Here is a 27517-nt window from a genome sequence, read left to right on the forward strand (position 1 = left end):
TTTAAAAATAACTGTTCTCTTTCTCAACATACTTTCACATGTGCCCAGGAGCACTGGTGAACATCTGGATCACTTATATCCGTGGTTCCCAGCCTGAGGTCAATGGTGGGGAACCAATGCAGGGGGGCCATGGAAAGTTTAAAAGAAAGGATCTCTTTTCTCCCCCCTCCCCTTTACTTTTCTTTTCCTTTTTTCTTCCCCCAGGAAAAAGGGGTCTATGAAATTTTAATAGACTGAAAAGGGGCCATAAGCTCGAAAAGGTTGGGAAGCACTGACTTCTACCCAACTGACAAAGCACCCCTTATTTCAGTTCAGCATTTTAACTTTGATACACAGCAAATCGCTATGTGAAATAAGTGCCAACATACACTGGACACAACCTCATTTGATCAGTTTAATCCCACATGTGATCAGTTCTGCAAACGGAAACTTGCAGAAGCCTTAATGTCCAATTATCAACTTACTCTGAAAAACCAACAGCTCGTTAGAAAAAGCCGCAAGGGCAAAAATTCTGAATCAGGCACAGGTAGCTTTACTGGGATAAATGCAGCTCCTTCAGCTCATCGTGCCAATGTACTCCAGTGGTTAGAGAAACAGATTGGGAGAAAGCCAAGAATATATTGGGTTCTAATCCCAGCTGAGCTACTGACTCCTTACATGACCTCAAGTGCAAGTCTACAGGCTTCCTTGCATCCCAGTCAAGTCAGCAGGGAAACTGGGTATTTTAAAACCCAAGATACCACTGGAAATTAAATTCTCCAGAGCTCAGCTTTCTTGGATAAAGCAGAATCATAGGACTGGAAGGGACCCTCAGAGGTAATCAAGTCCACTTACCAGTACTCACAGCAGGACCAAGCACTATCTGGACCATCCCTGACAGGTACATGTCTAACATGCTCTTAAAAATCTCCATCAATGGAGATTCCACAGCCCCCCAGGCAATTTATTCCAGTGCTTAACCACCCTGGCAAGTAGAAAGCTTTTCTTAATGTCCAATCTAAACCTCCCTTGCTACAACTTAAACCCATTGCTTCTTGTCCTGTCCTCAGAGGTTAAGGAGAATGATTTTTCTCTTTCCTCCTTGTAACAGTCTTTTAAGTACTCAAAAGCTGTTACGTCTCCTCTCAGTCTTCTCTTTTCCAGACTAAACAAACCCTCATAGGTCATGTTTTCTAGACTGATAATCAGTGCTGTTGCTTATCTTTGGACTTCTCCAACCTGTCCACATCTTTCCTGAAATGTGGAACCCAAAAAGTGGAAAAAGTCTAGCTGAGGCAGAGTACTGCAGAAGAATTACTTGTCATTTCTCACTTAACACTCCTGCTAATCCAGAATGATGTTTGCTTTTCTTGCAACACTGTCACACTGTTGACTCATATTTAGCTTATGGGCCACTGTGACCCTCAGATGCCTTTCTGCAGGACTCATTCCTAGGCAGTCATTACCCATTTTATAACTGTGCAACTAACCGTTCCTTCCTAAGTAGAGTACTCTGCATTCGTCCTCACTGAATTTCATCCTGTTTACCTCAGACCATTTCTCCAGTTTGTTCAGATTATCCTGAAATATAATCCTATCATCCAAAGCTCTTGCAACCCCTCCCAGCTTGGTATCGATCACAAAATGTGTAAGTACTTTTTATGCCATTATCTAAATCGTTGATGAAATACTGAACAGAATCAGACTCCGAACTGTTCCCTGCAGAACCCCACTTACTATGCCCTTCGAGCAAGACTGTGAATCATTCATAATGACTCTCTGGGAAGTTATCCAACCAGTTATGCTCCCACCTTATTGTAGCTGCATCTAGGTTGCATTTCCCTAGTTTGTTAATGGGAAGGTCATGTGAAACTGTATCAAAAGCCTTACTAAAGTCTAGATATATCACATCTACTGCTTTCCCGCTATCCACAAAGCTTTCTTTGACTGGGTAACAAGCCATCAGATTGGTTTGACACAATTTGTTATTGACAAATCTGTGCTATTACTTATCACCTTATCTTCTAGCTGTTTACAAATGGACTCCTTAATTATTTGCACATTATCTTCCCTGCTACAGAAGTTAAGCTGATTGCTCTGTAGCACCCTGGGTGGTCCTTATTTCCCTTTTCATAGATGGGCACTGTATTTGCCTTTTTCTAGTTTTAAGAACCTCTCTTGCCTTCCATGACTTTTCAAAGCTAATGTCTCAGATAGCTCCTCGCTCAGCTCCATGAATATTCTATGATGCATTTCATCAGGACCTGGTGACATGAAGACATCTAACTTGTCTGAAATAATTTTTAACTTGTTCTTTCCTATTTCATAACTTTCTGATCCTACCCCATTTTCACTGGCATTCACTATGTTAAGTGTCCAATCGCCACCAACCTTCTTGGTAAAAACAGAAACGAGGAAGTTAAGCACCTCTGCCATTTCTGTATTTTCTGTTGTTTTTCCCCTTTTCATTGAGTAATGGCCCTACCCTCTCCTTGGTCTTCCTCTTGCTTCTAACATTTGTGGAGTGTTTTCTTATTACCCTTTATGTTTGATCTCGTTTTGTGCCTTGGCCTTTCTAATTTTACCCCTTCATAATTGTGTTTGTTTATATCCACCCTTTGTAATTTGACCTAGTTTCCATTTTTATAGGATTCTGTTCATTTTTACTTAATTGAAGATCTCCTAGTTAAGCCATAGTGGTCTCTTGCCAAACTTCCTATCTTTCCCATGCACTAGAAGAGTTTGCAGCTGTGCCCTTAATAATGTCTCTGAAAAATTACCAACTGTCTTCAATTATTTTTCCTCTTAGAGTAGCTTCCTATAGGATCTTACCTATCAACTCACTGAGTTTACTGAAGTCTGGCTTCTTGAAATCCACTGTCTATTTTGCTGTTTTCCCTCCTATCCATTCCTTAGAATCATTAACTCTACCAATTCATAATTTCTAGCCAACCTGCCTTCCACTTTAAAATTCCAAACCAATTCCTCCTTATTTGTCAAAATCAAATCTAGAACAGCCTCTCCCCTAGTAGCCCTCTTCACCTTCTGAAATAAACAAAACCTGTCTCCAATACATTCTCAGAATTTGTTGGATAATCTGTGCTCTGTTGTGTTAATTTTCCCTACAGATGTCTGAGCAGCTGACGTCCCTCATCATCACCACCACGTCCTGTGGTTCGGAGATGATTTCATTAGTTTAAAAAAAGCCTCATCCTCCTCTTCTTCCTGGTTAGGTGGCCTATAATACAGCTCTACACCATGACATCATCCTTAGGTTTTACCCCTTTTATCCTTACCAAGAGACTTTAAACAAGCCTGTCTCCTATGTCCCTCTCAATGTCAGTGCAAGTGTATACATTTTTAATTTGCAAAGTAACATTTCCCCTTTTTCCCCTGCCTGTCCTTCCTGAGCAAGATGCACCTTTCTATACCAATGTTCCACTCATGCATATTATCCCACCAAATCTCTGACACGCCAACTCTGTCATATCTGTTTATTTACTAGCATTTCATACAAAAATAACTGCTGATTACCTGTAGCTGCATTCCTCTGCTGGAACCTGGTTAAGTACAAATTCATTCCTTTCCGAAAATCCTAGAAACATACAATTAAACAGGTAATTGCTCCAGAAAGGAGGCTCTCACTGTCCTCCCAGTGCAGTGCACTTACGTCCACACATCAGCCAAGGGTCCCTAGTACTGGTTTTCCTTCTCTACCGCACCCCTAGGTTGTGAAGTCAGGCATCAAAATGGCTTTGTAGAACTCCTGGTCGGTAGACTTCAAGCTTCAAATGCATTTGGAATATTTAAACAATCATGTTTCTATGTTGTCCCAATAGCTTAGTTCCCGCCCTGAGATTTATTAAGGGTGTTCAGGTTTCCTCCAGAAGAGTAGTAATAACTCCCCAAAAACGAGTGAAAGAATTAGTGTTCAGGAGCATAAATGTTCAGCAATCAGAAATCACACACTTACAAACTGTTTATAGGTTGTTCAAACAGGAATTTTTACTAACAATCTACATTAAAATTACGTGCAACTGGGCACTTTTACCTCATCTCCAATGTAATCATGTAACATTCGGATTACAGATGCTCCTTTGCTATAAGAAATAGCATCAAATATTTCGTCTACTTCAGATGGGTGGCCCACATTGACCTAGGATATACAGTACAATGTGTAGTTAAAACAAACTGCCTCTTGTCTGCAGTTCCAATTCAAATGAACCAACTAGCAGAAAAAAAATTTCATACTTAATGCTAAAACAATTTTCTCAATAGTTCAGCTATAGAGGAGGTTCACATAGCCTGCCTCCAGGTCTGAATTGCTCACTAAGCCTGCCCAATGGGCCTCTCCAATTAGATATGTTCAGAGATGACAAGACATGGATTCGTTTATAGGTAGATAATCTTGTGTTTCATTTCCAGCATCTAATAAATAGGTCTGAAGCTGTGTTCCCTATAAGCTGTGCGCTTGTATGGCCACGTAAAAGAGATTCCAATGCCACACAGATAATTAGCAGAGCACTCACAGCTTGGTTTACATTTCTCCTGTGGTGCACATTCACACATGCATTGTTGCATGTAACAAAATTTATTCTGCACACAGATGGAAAAACCTGCACATTGATGTTAGGTCTTGACCCAGTCCTTTGTGGACTATGATCTATACCAGTGGTGGGCAACCTGCATCATACAGGCTGCATTCAGCCCAGCAGGGTTCTATGTGTAGCCCATGAGACATTTTGTTTACCAGTGCTCATAGGCAGGGTTGCCAGATTTCACTGGTTTCCGTCCATTTTTTTTCCCTACTGGTATTATTAAAGCAACATGCACATAAACCAAGGGCATGTAAAGCGAGGTGCATGCTGACTGCACACAACTTTGACTGTAATTGCTGTGCGCACCTTCTGCTTCCAAACTGCTGCTATGGTCCAGTTGGCACATCCTGCAAATTCTAGGGATGCAAGTGCAGTTAGCCAAACTATCCTAACCTGGGAGACCATGTTGGTTATGACAATCTTGCGGTCCTCAGAGATGAAGGAGGGCCACTCATGTGGCCCACTTACTAGCCTAGGTTGCCCATCACTGGTCTATACTCGATCACTCATACTGTGACTTGACTAAATTTGATTGGGCTCAAAGTAAAAAAAACTGGTTACTGATTAGGCAATGAGGAAAGTAAGCTTTTAAGAATACCTGCACTGGATCTGCCTGTTTGTGATGTCAGCACACACCAGTATCCACAAGTATCCCAAATTCCCTGTTATTCAAAGCATGATCATGCCCCCTGACATCTATGACATTAAGAATTTCCTTGATTATCTGTTTGACTGAACATATTAAATCCCTCTGTCATTGAAATAATGGAAGCTAGACAACAAGTATAAATGAATAGATTCAACATTTCCCTCCTTTTTAGCTATCAGTGGAGGGGTTCTGCTGAGAATTCCTAGCTGAACTGAAAGCAACATAATGGCAAGAGCAGGGAGTAACAGCTCACTTCAATAGGATGACTGTTGTCTAAGGCATCAAGCTCCTGCGCTCGTGTGTAATCAGCAGAAACAAACTGAGTCCAGATATCATATTCTGGGAAGCAGTGGTCTACACAGAGGTACTCAATCCAGGAGGCAAAGCCTTCATTCAGCCAGAGGTGGGTCCACCATTCCTTGAAAGAAAAGAGGAGTATTTGAATGTAAAATGCTTTTCCCCCCACTAGTTTCACTTATTGTAACGCTCCTTCCTACTCACTGAACTAAAATGCCTGCACTACAGACTATTAGCAGCCCAGATCACTGCTATCAGAGGGAAAGGGCTACTGAGGTGGCGTCTGAATTCTCCGATATGGAGAGATCAAATTTAGGAAATAGAACAGAATGCACAGCAGACTAACCCTAACCCTTCAGCTTTAGAACAGCTGATGGACTGACTTGAGCCCAGCGCAGAATGACCTACCCAGCAATTGCTTGCTAGCTGACATTTGCTTCCAAGAACGCAGAACGGGGAGCGCAAACATGCAGATGGTGGAAAAGAAATTGCTGTACAAGCTATATATGAGGCTGTATCTGAGCATAGAGCCACAGGCGGAACAGTTACAGGAAGGACTAACAAGGAAGACTGAATTGGGGAAGCTGACTGTGGCATGAAAGGCTACAGTTCAACAAAGTAGTCAAATCATGGGGAAGCCACACATTCTGCTCCTTAGGGAAAGACCCAATCCACAGCTACATGGGAATTTTTCTATTAAGGTCCTTATAGGTAATGGGAAAGGTGTTTGGATACCCAAGGGAGAAAGAATACCATTTTAAATAGATACTGAAAACCAGTAGTTATTTTAAGTTAAAGTAGTTTCAGGATTATACCTGCCCCAGACACACTTCCTGACAATTTTTGTGGCTTTACAATTATACTGTCCTATATTTTAAGATGCATCTTATCTCAGCTAAGAGAGAAAACTGCCTAATTGTACCAAGGGAGATAAGGAAACCGACTACATATGTAACTGGGGGGAAAAAAGAGAAAAAGGCTTTCCTGTCTTTTTATTTCTTTCAGTTATAGTTCTCCTACTTATAAAAGTAGATAATTCAGATTTAAGTTGCCATGTCTGCTTAATGAGAAGAAATTGGAAAGTGATACAGAGTTAACCCAATAGAAATACAGCCACACACCAATACTACTACTCTGCTAGGAATGGAACATAAGAGGGAATTCAATAAGGAATAATTTTATTGAACAGTCTATGCAGATAAGTCCAACTTTATTTTTAGAGTAGAGACTGTCCGATTTTCATTATAGTTCTGATAAAATCTGTTTCCAAGACATGGTTCCAAAACTTAAATGCAGTGCTCATGCCAAAGGATTACTGCAACTATGAAAAATGACAGACATTCAACTTTAGTTTCAAATTCCCAGGAGGCTTCTTCTATATTAATTTCATGAAGTATAAGTAGGTGTCAGGGACATGCTAACTGCAAGAAGCTGCTACTCTATCCCAATGAAAACTCAAGACCAGGGTGGGGAAGTGAGATTGCAATGTTATTGCTGAGGCATCCCTTTATTTCCCAGAATTATTTTGATTCCAATTAGTTTAACATCTTGGAATGTGCAAGAGCTGGCATTTGAGGGCCTTATTGTCTGGTAAATTCCAGAATTGGTACCCTAACCGTAATGTAACTGACACTTCCTGCAGTGATCGTATCTTTGCTCCCTGCATATAACAAGTTACCTGAGTCAGACATTCACAAACATCTAAAATGAGAAAGTGAAAGGCTTTCACCAAAGAAACATAACCCTATTTTAAACACAAAAAATAAAAGAAAAATAAAAGTTTAAATGGAAAAAAAGCTTTAAAAAGGAAAGAAAATGCCACTTTAATAAAAAGTTTTACAAAGCCCTTATAAGACAAGTAATATTCCTTTGTTAAGTTACAGTGGGCCACCAGCAATCTCCAAAGCACTTGTTAGTGATCCAGAAAGAGCTGGTTGATCACACAATGCCACTTTATTTCCACCTGCCCAACTACATTAAAAGCTAAAAATACATTAAATACTAGCCTAATCGTACTTTGCCACTTAACTGTGTCACTGTCACTGGGATATGACTACAGTTACAGAGGGAGGTGCCCTGTGCAATTGTGAATGCAGAAAGAAAGAAGTGATCCACAACTTTGTATTGTGACACACGTCACACTATGGGAAAGCTTGAGAACCTATGCCTTACTGCTGTCACTGGCCAAGTGACACACAAACCTCTCTTCTATCCAAAGCACAATCTCTCTTTTGGCAGCCTAAAAGCCAGAACTAGAAAACTTTGCTGGCTCCAGAAGTGTGCTCCTTTTGCGGCAGTGCTTCTAGTTCAATTACCCAACAAACTGTGCTTCTGGCACCGCATAAGGCTTCCTAACCTCTAACCTTGTTGGCTTCCCAAAACCCAGTGGCAGGGTTTTTCTAAGGGGGTGTCAGAGAAAAGAAAGCAAAACACTAGAAAGATCTAACTGGGACAGGCAGATGCCACTTCTTAGCAGACACTTTAGTAAACATGGCTTCCAGGTTTGAAAGCCCAGGGGGGAGTTTATTGGCACCTTTCAACCCTGCTGCCTCTCTCGTATTTGTACTCCCATCAAAATGGCTTTGGCATCAATCATTCAGAAGACTGGTTCCCTACAGACCCAAAATAATCAGTGTCAGCTACTACCAAGTAACTTGTCAGCTAATGGACTCGGATAAAACGGTTCCAGTGTCACAAACTGAGAAGTCTGCTCAGTAAGAAAAGCTGATGATGACCGTGAATCATCCTTACTAGAAAGGAAAATGACTTATCACTTTGAAAGTTATCTAATATGGTGGCTTAACGAATTTCCATGGAAACCTGCTGTTCACTTCCCACTGTTTGACTACATTGAGACAGACTCAGTCAACTTCTTAACATTAATTCATACACACCAGAACTGGTTAATTAGCCTTTTTCTCTTTACAGATCTGTTCTACAGGAGCATCTGATGCCCCTTAAAGACAACATGTCACTTCCTTTTCACGTAATACTTTTGGGGGCACGTGAAGTACCTAACCGTAGTTAGGAGGAGCACTGCCAAACTAAACACGATATGTCTCATCATAACTAGCTTGCAAGTTCCTTGAGGTGGAGACAGTCTGTTCTATTTTTGGACAGTGCCTAGCTCAATGTGTTTATTGGTCCATGCTTAGGGCTCTTACGTGTTACAGTAATACAAACAAGAATAAAAATACTTTAAATATTAGATACCATAGTCACAAGGTTTCCAAACCACTGATGAGCAAGTTCGTGTCCCACAACCAGAGCAACCCACTGACGGGATGAAGAACAGGAATTTTTGGGATCAATCAGCAGTGCAGTCTCCCTGTTTTTAAGGAATAAAGAGAAGCTGAGCCGCACATGGATTACCTAAGCAAGCTACAATCATGAGCCGTACAACTGAAAAAACAGAAGTTGTTTCAGTTTGCACATAAAACGGTTACGTTACATTTTAGAGCAGTTGGGATGATTTGGGGCAACACTTCCTCAAGGAATACATGAAATCAAGTGCAAAAAACCCAGACAAGAGAAAAACTTTATTCTGAAAAAAAAAAAAAAGTCCAACTACATGTCTAGAAAAAACGGGGGAAATGTCTCACCTTCACTGCAATTTGCTTTCACACTCCATAATGTATGCAAAGCAAGTTTTCTTCCCCACACTCAACCCAGAACCAATCTGCGCTCATCCAGGAGCCCAATCATCGGCAGTGTAACATTTACCATCTTAGATGCATACAAATATACACATCCCTCCCCACTTGTAATCAAATTAGAGAACTCTGAAGTCATCACAAACAACTGCATCGTAACTATGGCTTGGTAGGTCAACCAGCAGAAACTATTCAACAGCAGAGACTCAAATGAGGGGAAGAAATGTCTTGGATAAAACATAACCTGCTCATTATGCCAATCTTCTAAGTATCTCACAGGTAACAGACAAGAGTGTCAAACTGAATGCAAGGGGGAAACTTTGTACTAGCATTAAAACCATCTTGCAAAACTCTCCTTACCCACTGCATATAATTTTAGGACAGGGAATAAAATATCAGTTCTCATCAGCATGGCAGAATGGGCAAGGAGATTTTGTGCACAGGCTGGTCATTTTTTCATAATAATTTTGAAGGCCAAATTAATGGGACGAACTGATAAAGAAAAATCCTGAAATCTCACTTCAGTAGAACTAATGAGACTCCTCTGTTGCAAAAGAAGGGAGAGCCTTCCAACAGCTCAAAAACAAACAGGAGAATATCGAGCAGAAGGCATAAAATTTTGCTTATCTAATCAAGTAACTGAAAATGGAAGGCAAGATAAGGTTTTCAAAATTACTCAATTCATGTTTGTCCTATGGTTGTAGAAGTTTACCAACTTGGCTAGAATAAGTACAAATCAGGAACAGTTTTCTAAATTGTGTAAACAACGACAGAACTAGGGGGAGGGGAAATGCAGCCAAGAAAACACTTTTTTTCTTTGGCAAACACCACCGCTGCCAGATGCTTTTAAAATCTTTAAGGCTATCTTGGCTAGTTGCCTTAAAGGCTAATCCTTATCCTTTGGAGATGTGAACATGACTGCATTCTGGTGTAAAAGTCTAAATTACTCAAGACTGAAGCTGGAGTTGAGGAAGTTACTCAACCTTACTTGGGGGAGAAACCCAATCATTACAACCCCCTAAAATCAGTCTGGCTGCCTCCAAAATTAGTGAACAAAGGGGAGAAAGACAGTATTTTAACAGCATACCTATAAGTAACAAGGCCCCAGTTCTCCATGGCACCTTTATAAAATAAATACAAAGGTTTATTGATATTGATACACACCTCTTCCTAAATGTTTAAAATTCAAAGAAAATCAATACCATTCAGCAAAAAAGTGAGTTACTTTACCAGCTGCAAAGTCTGCAATAGCTATGAGATCAATTTTAGGAAGAGGATAAGGAACATTGAAGTAGTCCTTATAAAAAGGCAGAGTTTTAGCAGCAACCTATAAAAAAATAAGAGGAAAAATCTACTAAACATTTTAACTAACTCACAATGACAGGCAGTAATGACATTACCACATGACTAAGTACTCCAGAAAGAAGCACATTCTGGCCTCCTCCCCAGCAATCACAAGTCTAAAAGATGGGACTTCCAGGAATGCCAAAGTAACAACATTTGGAAGTCCCCTGACAAGCCTTGCTGCCTTGCATTGACTTTATACAAAGGTGATCATGCCAAATCATCTCAGTTGGGTCAGAATTCTATATTTTTGTCAAGGCTTCAAGGTTTCTTTCTCCTTATTTCTCCATGTCACTAATCAAATCAGAATCAAGGCAACATGACAAATGTCACATTAATTGTGCTGTTGACAGAACCCAGGTTCCCCGCAACTGGGAACTACACAAATAGTAGAGGAATCACTCCAAATGCATTTACTGTACCTCTAATGCAAACTTTCCCTGTTCTGCTTTGCCAACAGGAGTGTAAACACGCACTAGCACACCATCAGACGACCTGGTCTCTACAAAGTCATACTCTCCCACCACAAAAGCTACTAGGTACGTTGACATCACAGGTGTGCGGGCAAACTTCACTTCCACCAAATTTTCATCATCAGGGTATGGCTTCCGATCAGTGACATTCTTTCCAACAACAAGAAAGGAATGCAGTTAGTACCATGAAAAACATCACTGGATTACAACTTTAACACACTATGCTTATAGCCAGGGCTCGACAAGAGCCGGGTTTGGGCGATCTGTGCATGCGCAGATCGCCGGACAGTGCATCTGGTGAGCAGGGCTTGCTGCAGTTCGGCGAGCCCTGCTTATAGCCTCCCCACTTACCCCCAACTGAACAACCTGAAAAACAAATACCTATTTTGTATAGTTTATTCCACAAGTTATTTCACACTGCAGTAGCTTTTGCTATCAGTTCCTGGGCTCTCACTCCCTAAGACTGGTGATGGGACCCATGCCTAATGAGCCTGTTTCCCCCACGAAGTTTTCAGGGCATTATTCTTTCATTCAAACACTGAACGGCTGGCTGCCATAAAATGATTGACGGACAAGACTTCTGGCCTGCATTAGTACATCATAGCAATACGCCGTCTGAGCAAAGCAAACTGGGTCATAACTGAAAATGATATTAACAGGGAAACAGACATCCCAGCGATAGGCGCCTATAGCATGAGATACTGAAGAGTGGCTTCTCCGTAGCAAATAACTATTATGAATAGGAATGTAAAAAATGCTTTTAAAAAGTCACCATTAAAAATCTTCGTGGTTACACACACTGCAGAGCCCACAGCATGGGGTGGCAGCCCACTCGTTGGAGCAGGGCTGGCAGCTGGCACGTACCAGCGGATGAGTTTAACCACAACTGGAACCGATAAGCTGATGCTTATTGGTTAACTGGTTCCACTCTTAGATCCCTAATTTATGAAGATTTATACCACACCATATTTAAAATGGGGAATGTGAAGATACCTTGTTTGTACCTGTAATAAAATTCCTGCCACTCGCTCATGTTATGTCTGAACATTAATTAGCAGCTCTCCAGGGCAGAGACTAGTCCTATTCATCTATAAAATGCACGCATGCTTACGTAGCTATCTAAGCAAGCAAAAGGTTTATTTTTTCAAGCATTCAATTAATGGAACAGCATGTCATGCCATGCATTACGACTTGTTTTAATGAACAACCCTTTCTGGTTTGTGCAGAGTATTTAATTTTTAGCATCTACTAGCCATGGATGTCTGTTTTAAAAAAAACAGTCCGCAATCAAGTATAATTGCTTAGTGATCACAAATAATATAGTCCATCTTCCTATTAATGGGTGCTAGTTACACACATCACTAAGTTGCAAACAAAACTGCTAGATAGCCAGTTGCTATACAAAAATTAGTTATTTGCACATTAAGCACTTACCATATTTGACAAAGCTACTCTGTCTTTAGGGACAACCAATGAGATATCAAATGTCGCTTTAATAGCAGGTTCATCCCAGCAAGGAAAGGCTCTGCGAGCATCAGTGGCCTGAAGGAAAGAAAGCAATAACTGAACAAATCTTTCACAGAGATTATGACAGTGAAGCATATCAAATACATTCTATTGGTAGTCTGGCACTCTATGGTCGGACTCTGCTAGAAAAAGTTTCCTTGTTCTTTTTTGACCTTTGGGTTAGTGTGTTTCTCTTAATGTATAGTTTAATTCACTCTCAGGTTAAAAAAAAACAACAGAAATTCATTTTGTTTTGTGTCTGAAGTTTATAGGCCCTGAGCAAAATCCAGCAGAGTCATGACCGAATAGTGCTTCGGTCACGTCAAAGGGAGGGTGCACACATAGTCACAGAAATCACACACGATCCCTTGGTTGCATCAGCTCACTACTCTGCACACACCAAATTATGTTTTATTTGAATTAAATAGAGGAAAAAGTGCTTCATGTGTTTATTTATATAACGAAGACAACTGTTGATGTCAAGAGCTATAGAATATTTGAGACAGAAGACAGCACACAACCTGTGTACCATTAAGATACTGGGACCAAGTCAGAGCGTCCAAGTAAAATATTAGTGCACTTTCAATAGGCAACTTATATGGACATTAGGTTCAAATAAGCTGTTTAAATAATTTATTTCTAACACAGCAGCTGATGGACCATGATGGAGGAACTTGCCAAAGCCTGGGATTTGTTGACTTTTAGGTCATAGTGCAAAGGTTATTTTTTATTACCTTGTATTTTGCTGAGAGTGAGAAGTGGAAAATGTGGATTCCAGAAACTCAAGCCATGCATGTGAGTGAGACCAGTGTTCACTCTAAGCTGCAGGGCAGCCCAGCCCCGTTCAGTCAGTCAGCTCCTTGCGAGCCCTGAGCCTCTGTCTGGGCAGGACTGATGAATCACCTGTGAAGCTGGGCTGCCCCACGGCTTAGAGCAGGGGTGGCCAACCCACGGCTCTTCAAAGGACAAATTACAGCTCCCGCACCCGTGGCTCAGCTTCTGCACCTGTTCTGCAATCCCCTGCTCTGACCTTTTTTCCTTGTCTGGTCAGGGCGCCACTGGGGGCAGCAAGATCTGACACTGCGGCCGATGGAAGCCTGGTTTGGCGACACACTGCTGTTAAAGGAGCAGCGGTTTTTTGCTCAACAACTTCTTTCCCTCGGCTGTTTGCGCTATATCCACCACTATTTTGGCTCTTTGTCTGTAACGGGCTGGCCACCCCGGCTGAGAGGGAACTAGAAAAGAACTGTATCCCAATCTTCTCCCAAGAGTAAATCCTGCATTAAGAATGACTCTTCCTGAAAACAAAAATATAGCTCATACCTCAAACTGAGTGACAGCAGCATAGCGCGTGTCTCCGGAAGGGGTGGTATATTTACTTCTATAAAAACCTTTCATTTTATCATTCAGCTCTCCAACAAAGTCTATCTTTAATGTCCCTGTCCCTGTGACAAAAAAAAGAACAGAGGTGACATGTTATTTGGAGGTGCCAAACAGAACATTTATTTAGCCTGTTTTTTCACATCAGGCTACTTAGTTGGCTCACTACCCTTCTGAAATAGCTCCTCCTTTCCATTCATCCCCACCCACAGCACCACTGCCAGCATCCTTCAAGTCCTCCCCTCTCCTGACAGCACTGCACAGAACACTGCCCAATGGCAGCTAAACACTAGGAGTAATGCAAGCAGCCGTGGCACTATGGCACTTGACTGGTACAGTACCTCCCGGGTTCTGCTTGCATTCATTTCTCTCTATTCATCGCTGCACTGTAACCAGACTGAGCTCTTTCTACCCAGTATAAGAATCTGATCCTGCGACCCTTACCATTATGAGTAAGGGATGCATGATGGGATGTTACTTTTAACTCCACAGGTAGGCTTAGAAAACCTAATCATATAGAGTGCCTAAGGATGTTAAAATGCGGTTAATTGACTAGTCGATGGAATTTCCGTCAACTAGTCGATAGGCACTTTCCGCACTGCTACTAGGGCTCTCGTACATTTCAAAGCAGGAATGCAGAATTCCATGTATAGCCTGGGGCCAGCGGGAAGTCGCACTGACTCCAGGCTGCACGCGGGTGCCTGCTTTGAAATGCACAAGAATGCCCAGCAGGGGCTCTTGTGCATTTCAAAGCCATGGAGCCCAGGGTCCCCTACTAACCCTGGGCTCCATGCTATGCTGCATGCCGCTAGGAGCCCGGGGTCAGCTGAGGACTGCCGAACTGACCCTGGGCTCCACTGCCCCTTTGAAATGCCACCTCCATGCGTTTCAAAGGAGCAGTGGAATCCAGGGTCAGTTGGGGACTCCCAGCTGATCCCAGGTTCTGGGGAAATGCTGCGGGGAGCCCAGGGTCATCTGGGAGTCCACAGCTGACCCTGGGCTCCACAGCAGTTGCCCCTTTCAAATGCCAGAAGCAGCGTTTTAAAGGGGCAGCCACCACACACCTGATCCACAGATCAGCTGTGCAGCAGCTGCCCCTTTGAAATGCAGCCTTGGAGTTTCAAAGCAGCAGCGTCACACAGTTGTGCAGCGCTGCCAATTTGAAGTATTCCCCCCCCCCTTTGCTGCCACTCTCATATAGAGGCAGCAAGGGGGGTGGGAATCGATTCATCGACTAGTCTTTAACATCCCTAAGAGTGCCTACGTGATTATTAATAAAACCTTACAAAAATCTAATACAGAAGTCTAGGTAGAACTTGGTCTGCACTCTGACATCTAATTCAGTTACATCCAGGATTTATTCTGCCCTTGATGCCTCAGCACAAAAGGAGAACCTGATCTTGCTAAGGAAGGCAAGGTGCCAATAATCTACAGAATAAAGTATGGTAACATTTGTATCTGCTTAGAATCTTTACACATCTGAATGCACAGATAAAAATATCCACCTCCCTTACTCAACTGTGGTGTCAAATTCCAACCTAAAAATCTCAGCAAACAGAACTGCCATCCATACAGTAAGCAAAGAGTTTGTATACTGAAAGCTTGGAGAACACTACAGTAATTAAGCTTAGCTTTTTCTGGGTAACAAGAGAACAGATCAACGGTCTCTCGTATAAATAGCTCCTACGCCTAACTCCCAGCGGCAAGCAGATGATCAGAATCACCTCAGGAGTTCGAAAGCAAACTTCACTATTACTAAAAGCAAACAATCACAATCATGTTTTAGTTCTGCAAGCCTAGAGTTGAGGCAGCAAAGTAACTTTATTACTGGCACTGTTTACTTATTGTGTCAGTGATTTTTACCATCAAATTTCTTTGTAGAACAGGTTTCAAGTCAAGTGAATGTAATTTGCACTGACACTGTAAATGAAACTTTATTCTGGTGCAATCCAACCACGGATACAGTTCTAATGTAGAATCAACTGCTAATTAAGGAACTAGAGTGACCAATTTAAAACACAGGCACAATTGCTCTTACTTAAAAAAATGTTCTTGCAGAAGCCTACTAGAATTCTAGAAAATAGGACCTACAAACCTTTAATCGATTCGTTTTTTAATTTCAACCTGCTACCACCAAATATAACCGGATGAATAAGACACTTGCAAATTTCAGTCTTCTACCGGCTCACACTAATGAACACACTAGACCAACCAGATAAGTATAACATGCACAGACTGGGACTTTGTGCATCTGTCCATGAAACGTGAAGCCTGCTGCAGCTCCCCATTCTTTCTTGGAGGGATAAGGGGGGGAACATCAAACACTAAGACAATGAAGTATGAGAGAATGAAATATGGAATTTTTAAAGTAATTAAAACTTGGTATCTTTCAAATCTTGATTTTTAAATAGATAGGCAAATAGTAACCTACACTAGATTTTTTCTAAATCAGTGAAATATTTACACCTCTCTACAAGAATGTTTCCAGCTGACCCAGACACTAATATTTTACCAAATTATCAACAGGAATGCTACAAGACACTAACCTTCCTTTATAGTGCTGCCATTACTAGGCACCATGATACCTGCAGTCAGACAACCATCACCTGCACATTTTTTCCCACTGAACTTGTATCTAATTATTGTGCAAATCAGTCAATGAGCTTAACCTAACAGAGGACAATATCTTACACAGAGGATCTGCTGAAAGATTCCCAGAGCTGTCAGCACAGAACCACCATTGCAGAAAGGTTACTTCTTCTGGGTAACCACAAAATAATTCCATAGCCAGGACACAGTGTTGCTTGATGGGAAGATTTCTTTAAAGGCTGCAACACCAGTAGCCCATGTGATTTCAGTCCGCAGTGTCTCACTATGTATCCTAAGCTTACAAATGATTTCTCCTCATCAGGTCAGAAGATAGTTGAGTTTCCTGTTCATACCCATTCCATCTGGGGTCTCTCTGCATGGGCTGCCAAGGAGACTGCCAAGAAGTAGAGCCAACTGTGGTATGGATGTGAGAGATGGACATCCATCCCTCCAGGATGTGGGCTGAATCCAAATGCTCATTTTAACATACGCTCCTCAATAACCAGTTCTCTTACAGTCCCTTACAACCTGGGATAGATTTTAACTCATGCCAGATATGAGACAATTAATCTCCTAAACAATCCAATGATGTTACTAATGTCAAAGGCTGCTTGAACAATGCAGCAGGTCTAAACAGGCCTCAAAATGTACTATATGTTCAGATGAAATAAATACTGCAAGTCAGTCTTGAAATAGAGCAGTCTCACATTCTAGAACCTTGCCCTTGTTGCACCCTTCATGCAGGGATAACAATGCACTTTCAAAGCACACACTTAGCACTTTGCACTGTAGTTCACATGTTCAAAACAGTGTAAAAACATTCATTAATCCCCAGCTATGAAATGGGGAAGGCTGAGTCTTAAGCAACTTCTGTCATTCCTAGATCATCCATTTTTCTTGGTTCCCTTCTTGTCACCTATCTAAGACAACCAACATATTTAGTGAACAATTAAAGCGGTTTGTTAGAAACTAATAGTGGAAAGCAAAACTAGTCAAGACAGCCAGAGCAGGAGTCATGGTAACCTGAACTATGCCCACTTTGTATAATCTTCACTCACTTCTTATAGGGCTTTCTATACAAACTAGTTTTTCAGTTAATTAGATAATGACTATTAACTGGGGCTGTTAAATTGATTTTTTAAATCAGTTACAGTATGTATACAGATATTGATGCTTTACTACATTTCCAAATATACGGATTTCAATTACAACACAGAATACAAAGAGTACACTGCTCACTTTATATTTTTATTACAAATATTTCCACTGTAAAAAGATAAAAGCAATAGTATTTTTCAAATCACCTCTTAAGTACAGTACTGTCGTGCAAGCTCCTTTGTGAAAGTGCCATTTACAAATGTAAAAACACTTTTAATTTTTTTTTTTTTAAACAGAACTGTACTTGAGAACAAAGCTTTAAAACTTTAGAGCCTACAAGTTAATGCATGATGGAGCATACAAATCTTTAGCATACCTGGCACAAATACCTTGCTACGCTAGCTATAACAGTGCCATGCAAATGCCTGCTCTGTCAGATGACATTGTAAAAAAGAGGGCAGCGTTATCTCCTGCAAATGTAAACAAACTTGTTTGTCTTAGCGATTGTCTGAACAAGAAGCAAGATTCCCATCAATGTAAGATGCCCACTGAACTGACTTAACTCCACCTCTCTGAGAGGGGTAGAGCTGAAATTAATGTAATTAGGGCAATGTCTATGTAAATACTGTGTTACCTACACTGTCCGCTGGCTGCCAGCACCCCAGACGTCAGAGCAGTGTGTTGCGGGGAGGGGGAGGTTCCTGTTATCAGTGCCCACCATTCCCCACACAGTTAAGTCAGTGGTGAGGATAAGCACAGTGGATGTGTAACACCGCTTTAATGACTGCAGTGGCTATATGTTGAATTAACTTAAGTTGACTTGATTTTGTGGTGCAGACATGCCCTGGGACCTCGGAAATGCCGCTTACCTTTTTGTAGAGTACTGGGAAAGGAGAGTGTAACTTTCTCATCTTCATTTTGATAATTGAATCCCGTGGCGTGTATTTCTGAAACGGAAAGAGCACTTGGTTCAGACAAGAGCCTAGAATGTTTCTGTAACTCAAGAGCACTTTATAGCATTTTGCTAAGCTCAGCTGGACTCAGTTCGCTGAAGTGTGTGCGTAATCACTAATCAATATTTCAAGTAACATAGAACAATGTAAACCTAAATACCCAAAGAAATACCACACTTTGACAATATTCAATGCTCGATTCTCATGCCTCAGGCAACCAAGTTAAGCATATTTATGTGGGGATCTTAGTGTTCCCCCACACAGATTTCACTTGAAGCTCCCACCTCAACCTCTTCCCCCACACACTCCACCGGAATGCTTCACTTACACAGATCTGCATAAGGCTGAGCAACCTATCTATCTGTTTGTAACCAGAGCAACGTGAGCAGTATGTTTAGATTATAAACTCTTTGAGGCAAGGACTTTGTCTCTTGTGCAGGTCCAAGCATGTTCGGAACACTTGAATACTGCTCCGCTGATAACGAACGAAACTCCAATGGACCACCTCTCATTTAACATGAGATGTAGCAGTGTTATGGAGAATGAGAAAAGTTGTGCCAATAGAAATTTGTTTAGTATAGTATTACCTAATTTTTCAAACATGGTATTTACAAAAAATCAATTTGTTTTAGAAGCTTCTAGATCTCAATTTGAAAAAATAACTAACCAGATTCTTATACCGTGAAAAATGAAACTCAGAGGTTTTCAGAAACAAGGATCTTGGTTTTGTTTAGATTTATAAGGGAGCTCAGTTCTAACTGGAGCTCATACCGCTGTCATTAAAATGTAATCTTTGAAGTAAATTGTAAATGCTTACTGGTAAATAATGACTCCAGGCCAGACTGAGGTAGAGAGGAAATCAGCCCTCAGCTACCAAGCTCATCTCCCAGGCTGCAGTGCTCAGTGCTGACAGAGCATTTTCAATTGCTTCTTCTTCCTTTCTAATCAATTCAGAGAGTGGCACTTACTGTGTCTGGAGGAACTGCTGTGTTCAGACCTTCCTCACCTAGGAAAATTGCTACAGCTTTCAAGGTGAGATCCTAGACTCTCTTCACCCCATCCTTGGTCCACACAAGCAATCCATCACTAACCAGCTTTGAGAAGAGCAGAGCTGTTTGTAATCAACAGAGGAGCACTATTTTTAATAGTGCCCAATGTTCTGAGCTGGTAAATTTCCATTCAGCACATTACATGCACACCAGCATTATATAAATTGAATCATAGTTGTGAATTTACTATCATCATCTCAGGTATTAATTGTTAAAGGACAACAGAAATCAGGAAAAGGATGATAGAAGAAATGTGCTGTACTTACGTTAGATAGGGACACATTAAAAGAGGAATGTGCCAGAGAATCCATTCTCATTGTACGGATCCTTGAATCACTATGGCCTACATCTAGAAACAATGGAGTTTAATTTTAAAGTATTATAGAATGACCTCTTTTTCTAGGGCCATATTTTGTGGCAAGGTGGTATTTTCCAGACATATTTTTAGATACAGCCTCAGAACACTCACGTTCATTTTGACAAGTCAGAAACTGTCAGGAAGAACTCCTTTTCCAAGAACACATCTTCAGTAAACAGTACTTTTGTTTACTCTAGTATAAAAGGGGAGAGAATGTGTTGCTCCATTTTTTTTAAATGGCGCATTATTTCAGCCTGAAAGTCATCCAAAGTAAATACCAATCTCTGTTGACAAAATATAAATGTAAAACTTCTATGAATGTATTCAGTCTTACCTGCTTGCTCCCTGCTACCTTACTTAGGAATTAGTCAGCACTGACTGCAATAATGAAATATTCAACAAAAAACCCTCTCGCTATAAAACAACTATAAGAGGAAAGAAATATAGTAATGAATCAATACCAAAAGAAAAATGATAGTTCAGTGGACTGATGTGTTAAAGTTTAGTCTACTAGCTTACACTGCATTTCCACTAGGGATGTTTTAGCAATTGTGTAGCTACAATTCTTATAGGTTTTACGGTTACTAAATGCTCTCGCCCCCGGGGGGCAGAGCCAGCAGCCAATATGCTCCTGGCTCCCAGCCCCACTCCCAGGGAGCCCCATGCCACCTCGTGGTGGTGCCTCTATCAAAGGCATCAGTGCAGGATGGCAGGCGGGAGCTGGTTTGCGAGAGGAGCCAGTTTAGAAGTCGGCTCCCCATACAGATGGGCTCCCCACCTGCTGCCCCTGATACAGTTTCCGTCCATGGGGAGATCGAGCCCCCCGCAGATGGGGGCTGCTGCCGCCCCACACTGCTGGCTCTGACAGAGAGGTAGCAGCACGGGGCAGCAGTTGGGAGCTGGTTCAAAAACTGGTTTCCCACACAGACTGGCTCCCGCCTGCTGCCCTGTGCTGTTGCCTCTGTATCGGAGCCAGCAGTGCGGGGTGGCATGCAGCTTCCCTGTGCGCTCTTCATTTAAAATTCAGACCAGTGGGCTGGGACTGAGTCAGCCTGCCAGTCTGAGTTTTAAGTGCAAAACATGCAGGGGAGGAGGAGTGTTGTGGTTAACCGGTATCGTTAACGGATAAGCAATCACTTATCAGTTGAACGGTTAGCCAGCTAGCCGCTAACATCCCTCATTTCCACTATTTTAAATTGTCTATGCCCTTCTGCTCAAATTGCTGAATTTAAGTGAAAACAGGCCTGGGATTAATATTCAGGCATTAGAAAGACTTGAACGGTGCCTTTTGGTCAAAATTTCACCAAATACAGCCAGGAAAAAAAAAAGAAACAGTCATTAGAAGTCTCTAGTCTATTAATTTAGTAGAAGATGGAAAAGCAAAGGAGCCATGAGGGCGAGCTGTAGGTCAAAGCATAGCCAACAGAATGTCACATGTATGGTGGTCTGAACAAGACACACTAAGGAACTTCGTGGTTACATGAGGGAGCCAAACTGGTTGCCAACTCAATCACTAAATAAGATTTGCTGGATTTTGACCCTTGCTATTTTGAGATTCCAACGGAAAACAAAGCTGGTGTAACAAAATAGAGCGCCAGCAATCTGTCAAAAGAGGAGAAAGGGATTGAACGTCTGCCTCAGATATTACTCTGTCAAGCTGCCTGGAAAGTATGTTATCCACCACAGGGGCCAGCAAATATCTAAAAGGGTGTCACAAGGAGAAAAGAGAAAATTTGTTCCTCTTGGTTACTGAGGACAGGACAAGGAGTATTGGGCTTAAAGTGCAGCAGGGGAGGTTTAGATTAGACATTAGGAAAAAATTCCTAACTGTCAGGGTGGTCAAATATTGGAATAAATTGCCAAGGGAGGTGGTGGAATCTCCCTCTCTGGAGATATTTAAGAACAGGCTAGATAGACATCTGTCAGGGATGGTGTAGACGGAGCTTGGTCCTGCCTTGAGGGCAGGGGGCTGGACTCGATGACCTCTCGAGGTCCCTTCTAGTCCTATTATTCTATGATTCTATGAAATGATGCTGAGCTGACCAGCTATGTGTCAGCTTAGAGAGGCTAAAATAAAGAGCTAAGAAACCAGACTGGAAGGTCTGGAGCTGAACTCAGCAACAGAACCCTTTGCCACAGCCTTTTCACAACCTTTAATGAGCACTGAGCATGAAGTAAAGGAGTCAATGACCCAGCAGATCCCAATTGAACCTAGGGAAGTACCTTGCAGCACGCATAAGGGATGGAGATTGTTGCTAAACATGACACCAAATATTTAATTTTTTATTTTTTCCCTAAAGTCCCCAAATCACTACAAATCAATTGCTTAGCAGTGACATGTTGTGGTGTGGTTTTACTTCTTTTTCCTGCCTGTACAGGTTGAACCTCTCTAGACCAGAACCCTCAGGACCTGACCAGTGCCAAACCAGAGAATTTGCCAAATCATGGAAGGTCAATATTGTCGAGTAGCACGACTAACACTTCCACTACTTACTGGACTCTTAGAAGACATTTAGGGAAACAGAGCTAAATAACAGCACAGAACACTGAGAACCAGGACTGGTGGCTGTAAATAAAATGTATGGAACTGTGGAAATCTTGGCCGCACCCTTGATAAGTGGATATTTGGCTAACCAAATTAATGCCAGACCACAGATGATGCTGGATTACAGAATGACAGATTGACCGGATCAATCTGTACAAGAAAAAATATTGGGCAACTGCTTTTACCATGGCAGATACATAAGCAAAACAGCTCCTCACAGGTTTATTTTTCTGATTGCACAGGAAGAAACCTTGTTTATACATGCAGATAACCATTTTTCACAACAGCACTTAAATATGGTTAATTGTGTAGGGTAGATGGGGTTTAGCCCTGATTAAATAGGGTTGCTTCCAGTATCAGTTTCCATTGTAATGTGCACAGGCCCTTAGCACTTGATTGTTCAAAGGGGATCATTCTGACGAATGCTGCAGGTGCTCTGTAACTCAAATAACGCCTTAAGAATCACAAACTTCCTCTGGTTAATTTACATTTTTAAAATACAGGCAGTCCCCGACTTACGCGGATCCGACTTATGATAGATCCGCACTTACGAACGGGGCTCTCTCGCCCCGGAGCTCGCAGGCAGCATCCGCCACCTCGACCTCTGGGGCGAGAAAAACTGCTCCCGGTGCCCCTGTTCTTCTGGGGACCGTCTCCAGCAGACCAGAGACACCGGGAGCAAAGCCGCAGCAGCGGCGCGGTCCCATGCCTCTGAGGCTTTGCCAGAGCAACTTGGGGCACCGGGAGCAAAGCCGCAGTAGCGGCGGGTTCCCGTGTTTCTGAGGCTTTGCTCTGGCAAAGCCTCAGAGGCGCGGGACCGCGCCGCGGCTGCGGCTTTGCTCCCGGTGTGTCTGGTCTGCTGGAGACAGTCCCCAGCAGACCAGGGACACCGGGAGCAAAGCCGCAGCAGCGGCGCGGTCCCATGCCTCTGAGGCTTTGCCAGAGCAACTTGGGGCACCGGGAGCAAAGCCGCAGTAGCGGCGGGTTCCCGTGTTTCTGAGGCTTTGCTCTGGCAAAGCCTCAGAGGCGCGGGACCGCGCCGCGGCTGCGGCTTTGCTCCCGGTGTGTCTGGTCTGCTGGAGACAGTCCCCAGCAGACCAGGGACACCGGGAGCAAAGCCGCTGCCGCTTTGCTCCCCGTGTCCCTGGTCTGCTGCGGGGGGGGGAGGGGCGCATCTAGTGTCCCATCCCCCCCCCCCCCCCCCCCCCGCAGACCAGGCTTTTGTTGTGGACCCTGGGACAGAGCAGCTGGGGCGCTGCTGGTTGGTCCCGCAGCGCCACTCTGGGCACTACTGGACCAACCCGGCAGCACCCCAGCTGCTCTGCCCCAGGCGTCCTGATTCAGCCGCTGCTGGTCAGTTTCAGCAGCGGCTGAATCAGGACACCTGGGGCAGAGCAGCTGAGGTGCTGCTGGGTTGCTCCAGTAGCGCCGAGGAGCGGTGCTACTGGAGCAACCCAGCAGCACCCCAGCTGCTCTGCCCCAGGCGTCCCCAAGTCAGCCGCTGCTGAAACTGACCAGCGCTGACTACAGGAAGCCCGAGGCAGAGTTGCTCTGCCCCGGGCTTCCTGGAATCAGCCGCTGATCAGTTTCAGCAGCAGCTGACTTGGGGACGCTTGGGGTTCTTAAGTTGAATCTGTATGTAAGTCAGAACTGGCGGTCAGTTTCAGCAGCGGCTGAATCTGGACGCCAGTTCCGACTTACATACAGATTCAACTTAAGAACAAACCTACAGTCCCTATCTTGTACGTAACCCGGGGACTGCCTGTAACAAAAATTTAAATCTATGTGGCTCACAAAAGAATTTATTCAGTTAATATTTCAAAAATGCACACCAGAGAATAATTGTTGACTTGGTATCAATTCAAGTGCCTCTTCCTAGCCTCTCAAACTGGCTTCCACAAGCATTTTTATGTTAAAAGGCAGGAGACAATTGCATTTCTATCCAGCCAAGAAGCACACTATATCTACATTGGCAGATTTACAGCGCTGCTCACAGAGCACTGCTGGCAAACCGCTGTTGTGTGTCCACACTGTGCTCCTTGTGACAGTGGAGCATGTCCACATTAGCAGCATTTGCAATGCCACAGAGAGCAGTGCATTGTGGTAGCTATCCCACTGTGCAACCGGCTGCAGGGTGCTTTGGGAAAGATTTGCAATGCCACATGGGGCAGTCAGCATCACATGATTCAGGTTTCCCAATCCCATTGGTTCCATGATCATCCTGCTACACTGACAGCAGCTTTTCAACAAAAATGGAGGGGAGGAGTGTGAGACAAGGAGTGTGAGAGAGTGTGTACATGTTGGGCAGGGGGCAGACTATGTGTTTTGGGGGATCTCAGCATGCTGCCTTGTAAGTTCAGACAGCAGCAGGAAACAGCCCCTGCTGAGGCAGGGGGAAGGGGAAAGCCTGTCATGTCAGCTTCCCCCGCCCCTCTGCATGGCAATCTCTCACACACACACCTGCCTCTATTAGCAGGAGAATTCCACCTGAATGGTTTGCTCTGTGGCCTTGAGCTAAACAGCACAGCACGCCAGCTGTCCGAAGAGGAGCACTGAAAGAGGATATGCGCAGGCAGACAGGCAAGTTTAAAACCAAGAACAGAGGAGTCTTGAGGAATTATGGACCATTTCTGGAGGCCACAACACAGCAAACAATTCAAGTGTCCACACTGGCACCTAAGTGCTGTATCCAGAGGACAGCAACTGCTGAGTTAATGTGCACTTACTGTCTTTCCAGGATGGACACCTCAGGAGTTACAGCCACTGGGAGCAGATTCGCTGTGCTGTAACTTGCCAGGGTAGACTTGGCTTAAGTTGCACTATTTTTAAGAATGCCTATTCAAGCCACCAAGATTTAATACCCAGCAAAGTATGAATAGATCAGTGATTATCTTGCCCATGAGTACTTAAGCTTTAGAATACTGTCTAGAATACTTTTTAAGTGCTTAAGAGACCAGCTTGTAACAAACATGAAAATGTTGCATGAGGCTGCTGAAATTTCTGAGGGAGCTGGAGGCAAAGGCTCCTGAAAGAAATAGAACAATTTTGGCATTCTAATGACTTTGAAGGGCTTGGCACACTAGTATACACACTTGAACCAGTAACATGAGAAAACATGCAGAAGTTGTTAGTTCTCCATTTCTCTGGAAAAGGGCATAAAAAAGATCCAGCAAAATTTCCAAGATACAGAGCACTATATATTTAATACTAGTTTTCTATAAATAACATTCCACATTTTAAATAAATTACTGCACTTCTAAAAAGTAATTCTTGAAATTGCATAGTATCTCCATGGATTGTCAATTAATCCAATTTATCAGCGTGGAATACAAAAGTCTAGACCCGGGGATCATATGTCCAATCTAGTGCAGGGATTCCCAAACTTTTTGACACGGGGACCAGTAAATCCATTCACGAACTTTTGGAGGACCAGTAATGTTCATTTGCATATTTGCATATTCATTAATCAAATTATGAATATTCAAATAAGTTGTTTCTGGTCCTCCCAAAACCCCCCAGTGCCAGCTTTAGCAAAGCTTTTGATATGGTCGCCCACAATATTCTTGCCAGCAAGTTAAGGAATATGGATTGGATAAATGGACTGTAAGACAGACAGAAAGCTGGTTAGACCAAGGTTTCCCAAACTTTTTACTTTAGTTGGAACCCTTTTTTTTCCAATACTGCTTTTTGCAGCTCAAAAATATAAACACATAAAAAACAAACTGAGAAAATACCAGACATATAACATGTCTGGTATTTTCTCATTAGGTAAGTTGTATTATTATTAGATATATCAGTTTGTAGTTTCAAGCTGCCTGGCTGGTAAATGTGCTCAGGCTGCATGACTGTGTCTACCAGCCAGCCAGTTCGCAACTACTTGAGGGGGAGTGTGTGTGGGGGGGACAATAGAATCCCCAGGCTGGACTAACTCATGCGGGGGACAAGGGGGGAACAGGGGCAGCGTCCCAAGATCGAAATATGGCCTGGTCAGTCCCACTCCCCGCAGGCCGATTCATTCCTCCCCCATGCTCCCCCCGCTGTGGCACTGACCAGCCCCACTTCCCTCAACCCCCTCCCAGGCAGCCAGGTCCACTTCTCCTCCCAATCTCCCTTGGCCAGCCCCACTGCCTGTATCCAGCCCTCCTTCCAGAGGCCACTTCTTTTCCCGCCCCCATCTTCCCCGGCCAGCTCCCTGCCCCCAACCTCGTACCGGCAGCCCTGCTTCCACCAGCCCTCCAATCTCCCCAGCCTGCCCTGATTCCCCCGTCCAGTGCTGCTTCCGGTGGCCAGCTCTCCCCTCCTCCTCACCCTAGAATCCCCTGGCACCTGCACCTTCCCTTAGCCCTGCACTCTCCTGGTGCCTCCTGTGACGTAGTGGGGGTACTTGCTGGGCTGTGGTGACCCCTGCTGTCTGGAGCAAGACCCAGCAGGGAAAACCTGGCTAGGCAGAGATAAGGCCAAACTGGTTGAACCAGTGGCCAGACACCCCCCATGGAGAGGAACAAAGGAAGGTGGAATGCTGCCCTGACTGCGGGGGCAGGGCTGCAAGGGAATTTAGTTAGACTGTGGAAGAGCATGGAGGAGAGCCTAGGGGAAGGGGCTGGAGTTTAGGGGCCCAGTCTCCCCCATCTCAAGGGGGCCTGAGGCATCCTAGCCCAGTTCCTGTAACCAGATTACATCTGTGCTGCGCTGTGCTGGAGGAGCAATAAACCACCCTCAATTCCACTGGCTGGTGCAGTCTGTTTGTGCCATTTCGGGGTGCAGGAGACGGGGAACCCCCAACGCGCCGTCACACTGGTGTCAGAAGTGGGATCCACGGCACCCCGTGGATGAAGCTTCCAGCGGCGAGCGACAAGGCGCAGTAGAAGCAAGAGCCCTGGAGCCAGGCGTGCTGGAGACAGAGCGAAGCGGTTCCTGGGAATCGTGGGGCGCTGCAGCACTAGACTGGTGAGTCTGCACCGAGGGGCCCAGCGGGCAGATGGCCTACGCCCGACTCTTGAAGGCAGAGCTGGTGGGGCTGTGCAGAGAGAGGGGCTTGCCTGTGCA

At 43.5% G+C, this 27517-nt stretch overlaps 1 protein-coding gene across 1 annotated transcript in view; it reads right to left on the minus strand.

The window, feature by feature from the left end:
* Nucleotides 1–27517, minus strand: part of NPEPPS (aminopeptidase puromycin sensitive) — a 70995-nt gene that overhangs the window by 18701 nt on the left and 24777 nt on the right. Inside the window, exons 3-12 of the mRNA XM_075911445.2 lie at nucleotides 18436–18513; nucleotides 13823–13944; nucleotides 12428–12535; nucleotides 10943–11143; nucleotides 10407–10503; nucleotides 10264–10297; nucleotides 8737–8851; nucleotides 5480–5644; nucleotides 4031–4135; nucleotides 3514–3574 (exon numbers count right to left, since the gene is read on the minus strand). Of these exons, the coding sequence (XP_075767560.1) occupies nucleotides 3514–3574; nucleotides 4031–4135; nucleotides 5480–5644; nucleotides 8737–8851; nucleotides 10264–10297; nucleotides 10407–10503; nucleotides 10943–11143; nucleotides 12428–12535; nucleotides 13823–13944; nucleotides 18436–18513 (1086 nt within the window). The remainder of the gene's footprint in view (nucleotides 1–3513; nucleotides 3575–4030; nucleotides 4136–5479; nucleotides 5645–8736; nucleotides 8852–10263; nucleotides 10298–10406; nucleotides 10504–10942; nucleotides 11144–12427; nucleotides 12536–13822; nucleotides 13945–18435; nucleotides 18514–27517) is intronic.

The sequence above is a fragment of the Pelodiscus sinensis genome, chromosome 29 (assembly GCF_052426305.1).
Source record: "Pelodiscus sinensis isolate ZL-2025 chromosome 29, ASM5242630v1, whole genome shotgun sequence".
Taxonomy (NCBI): domain Eukaryota; kingdom Metazoa; phylum Chordata; order Testudines; family Trionychidae; genus Pelodiscus; species Pelodiscus sinensis.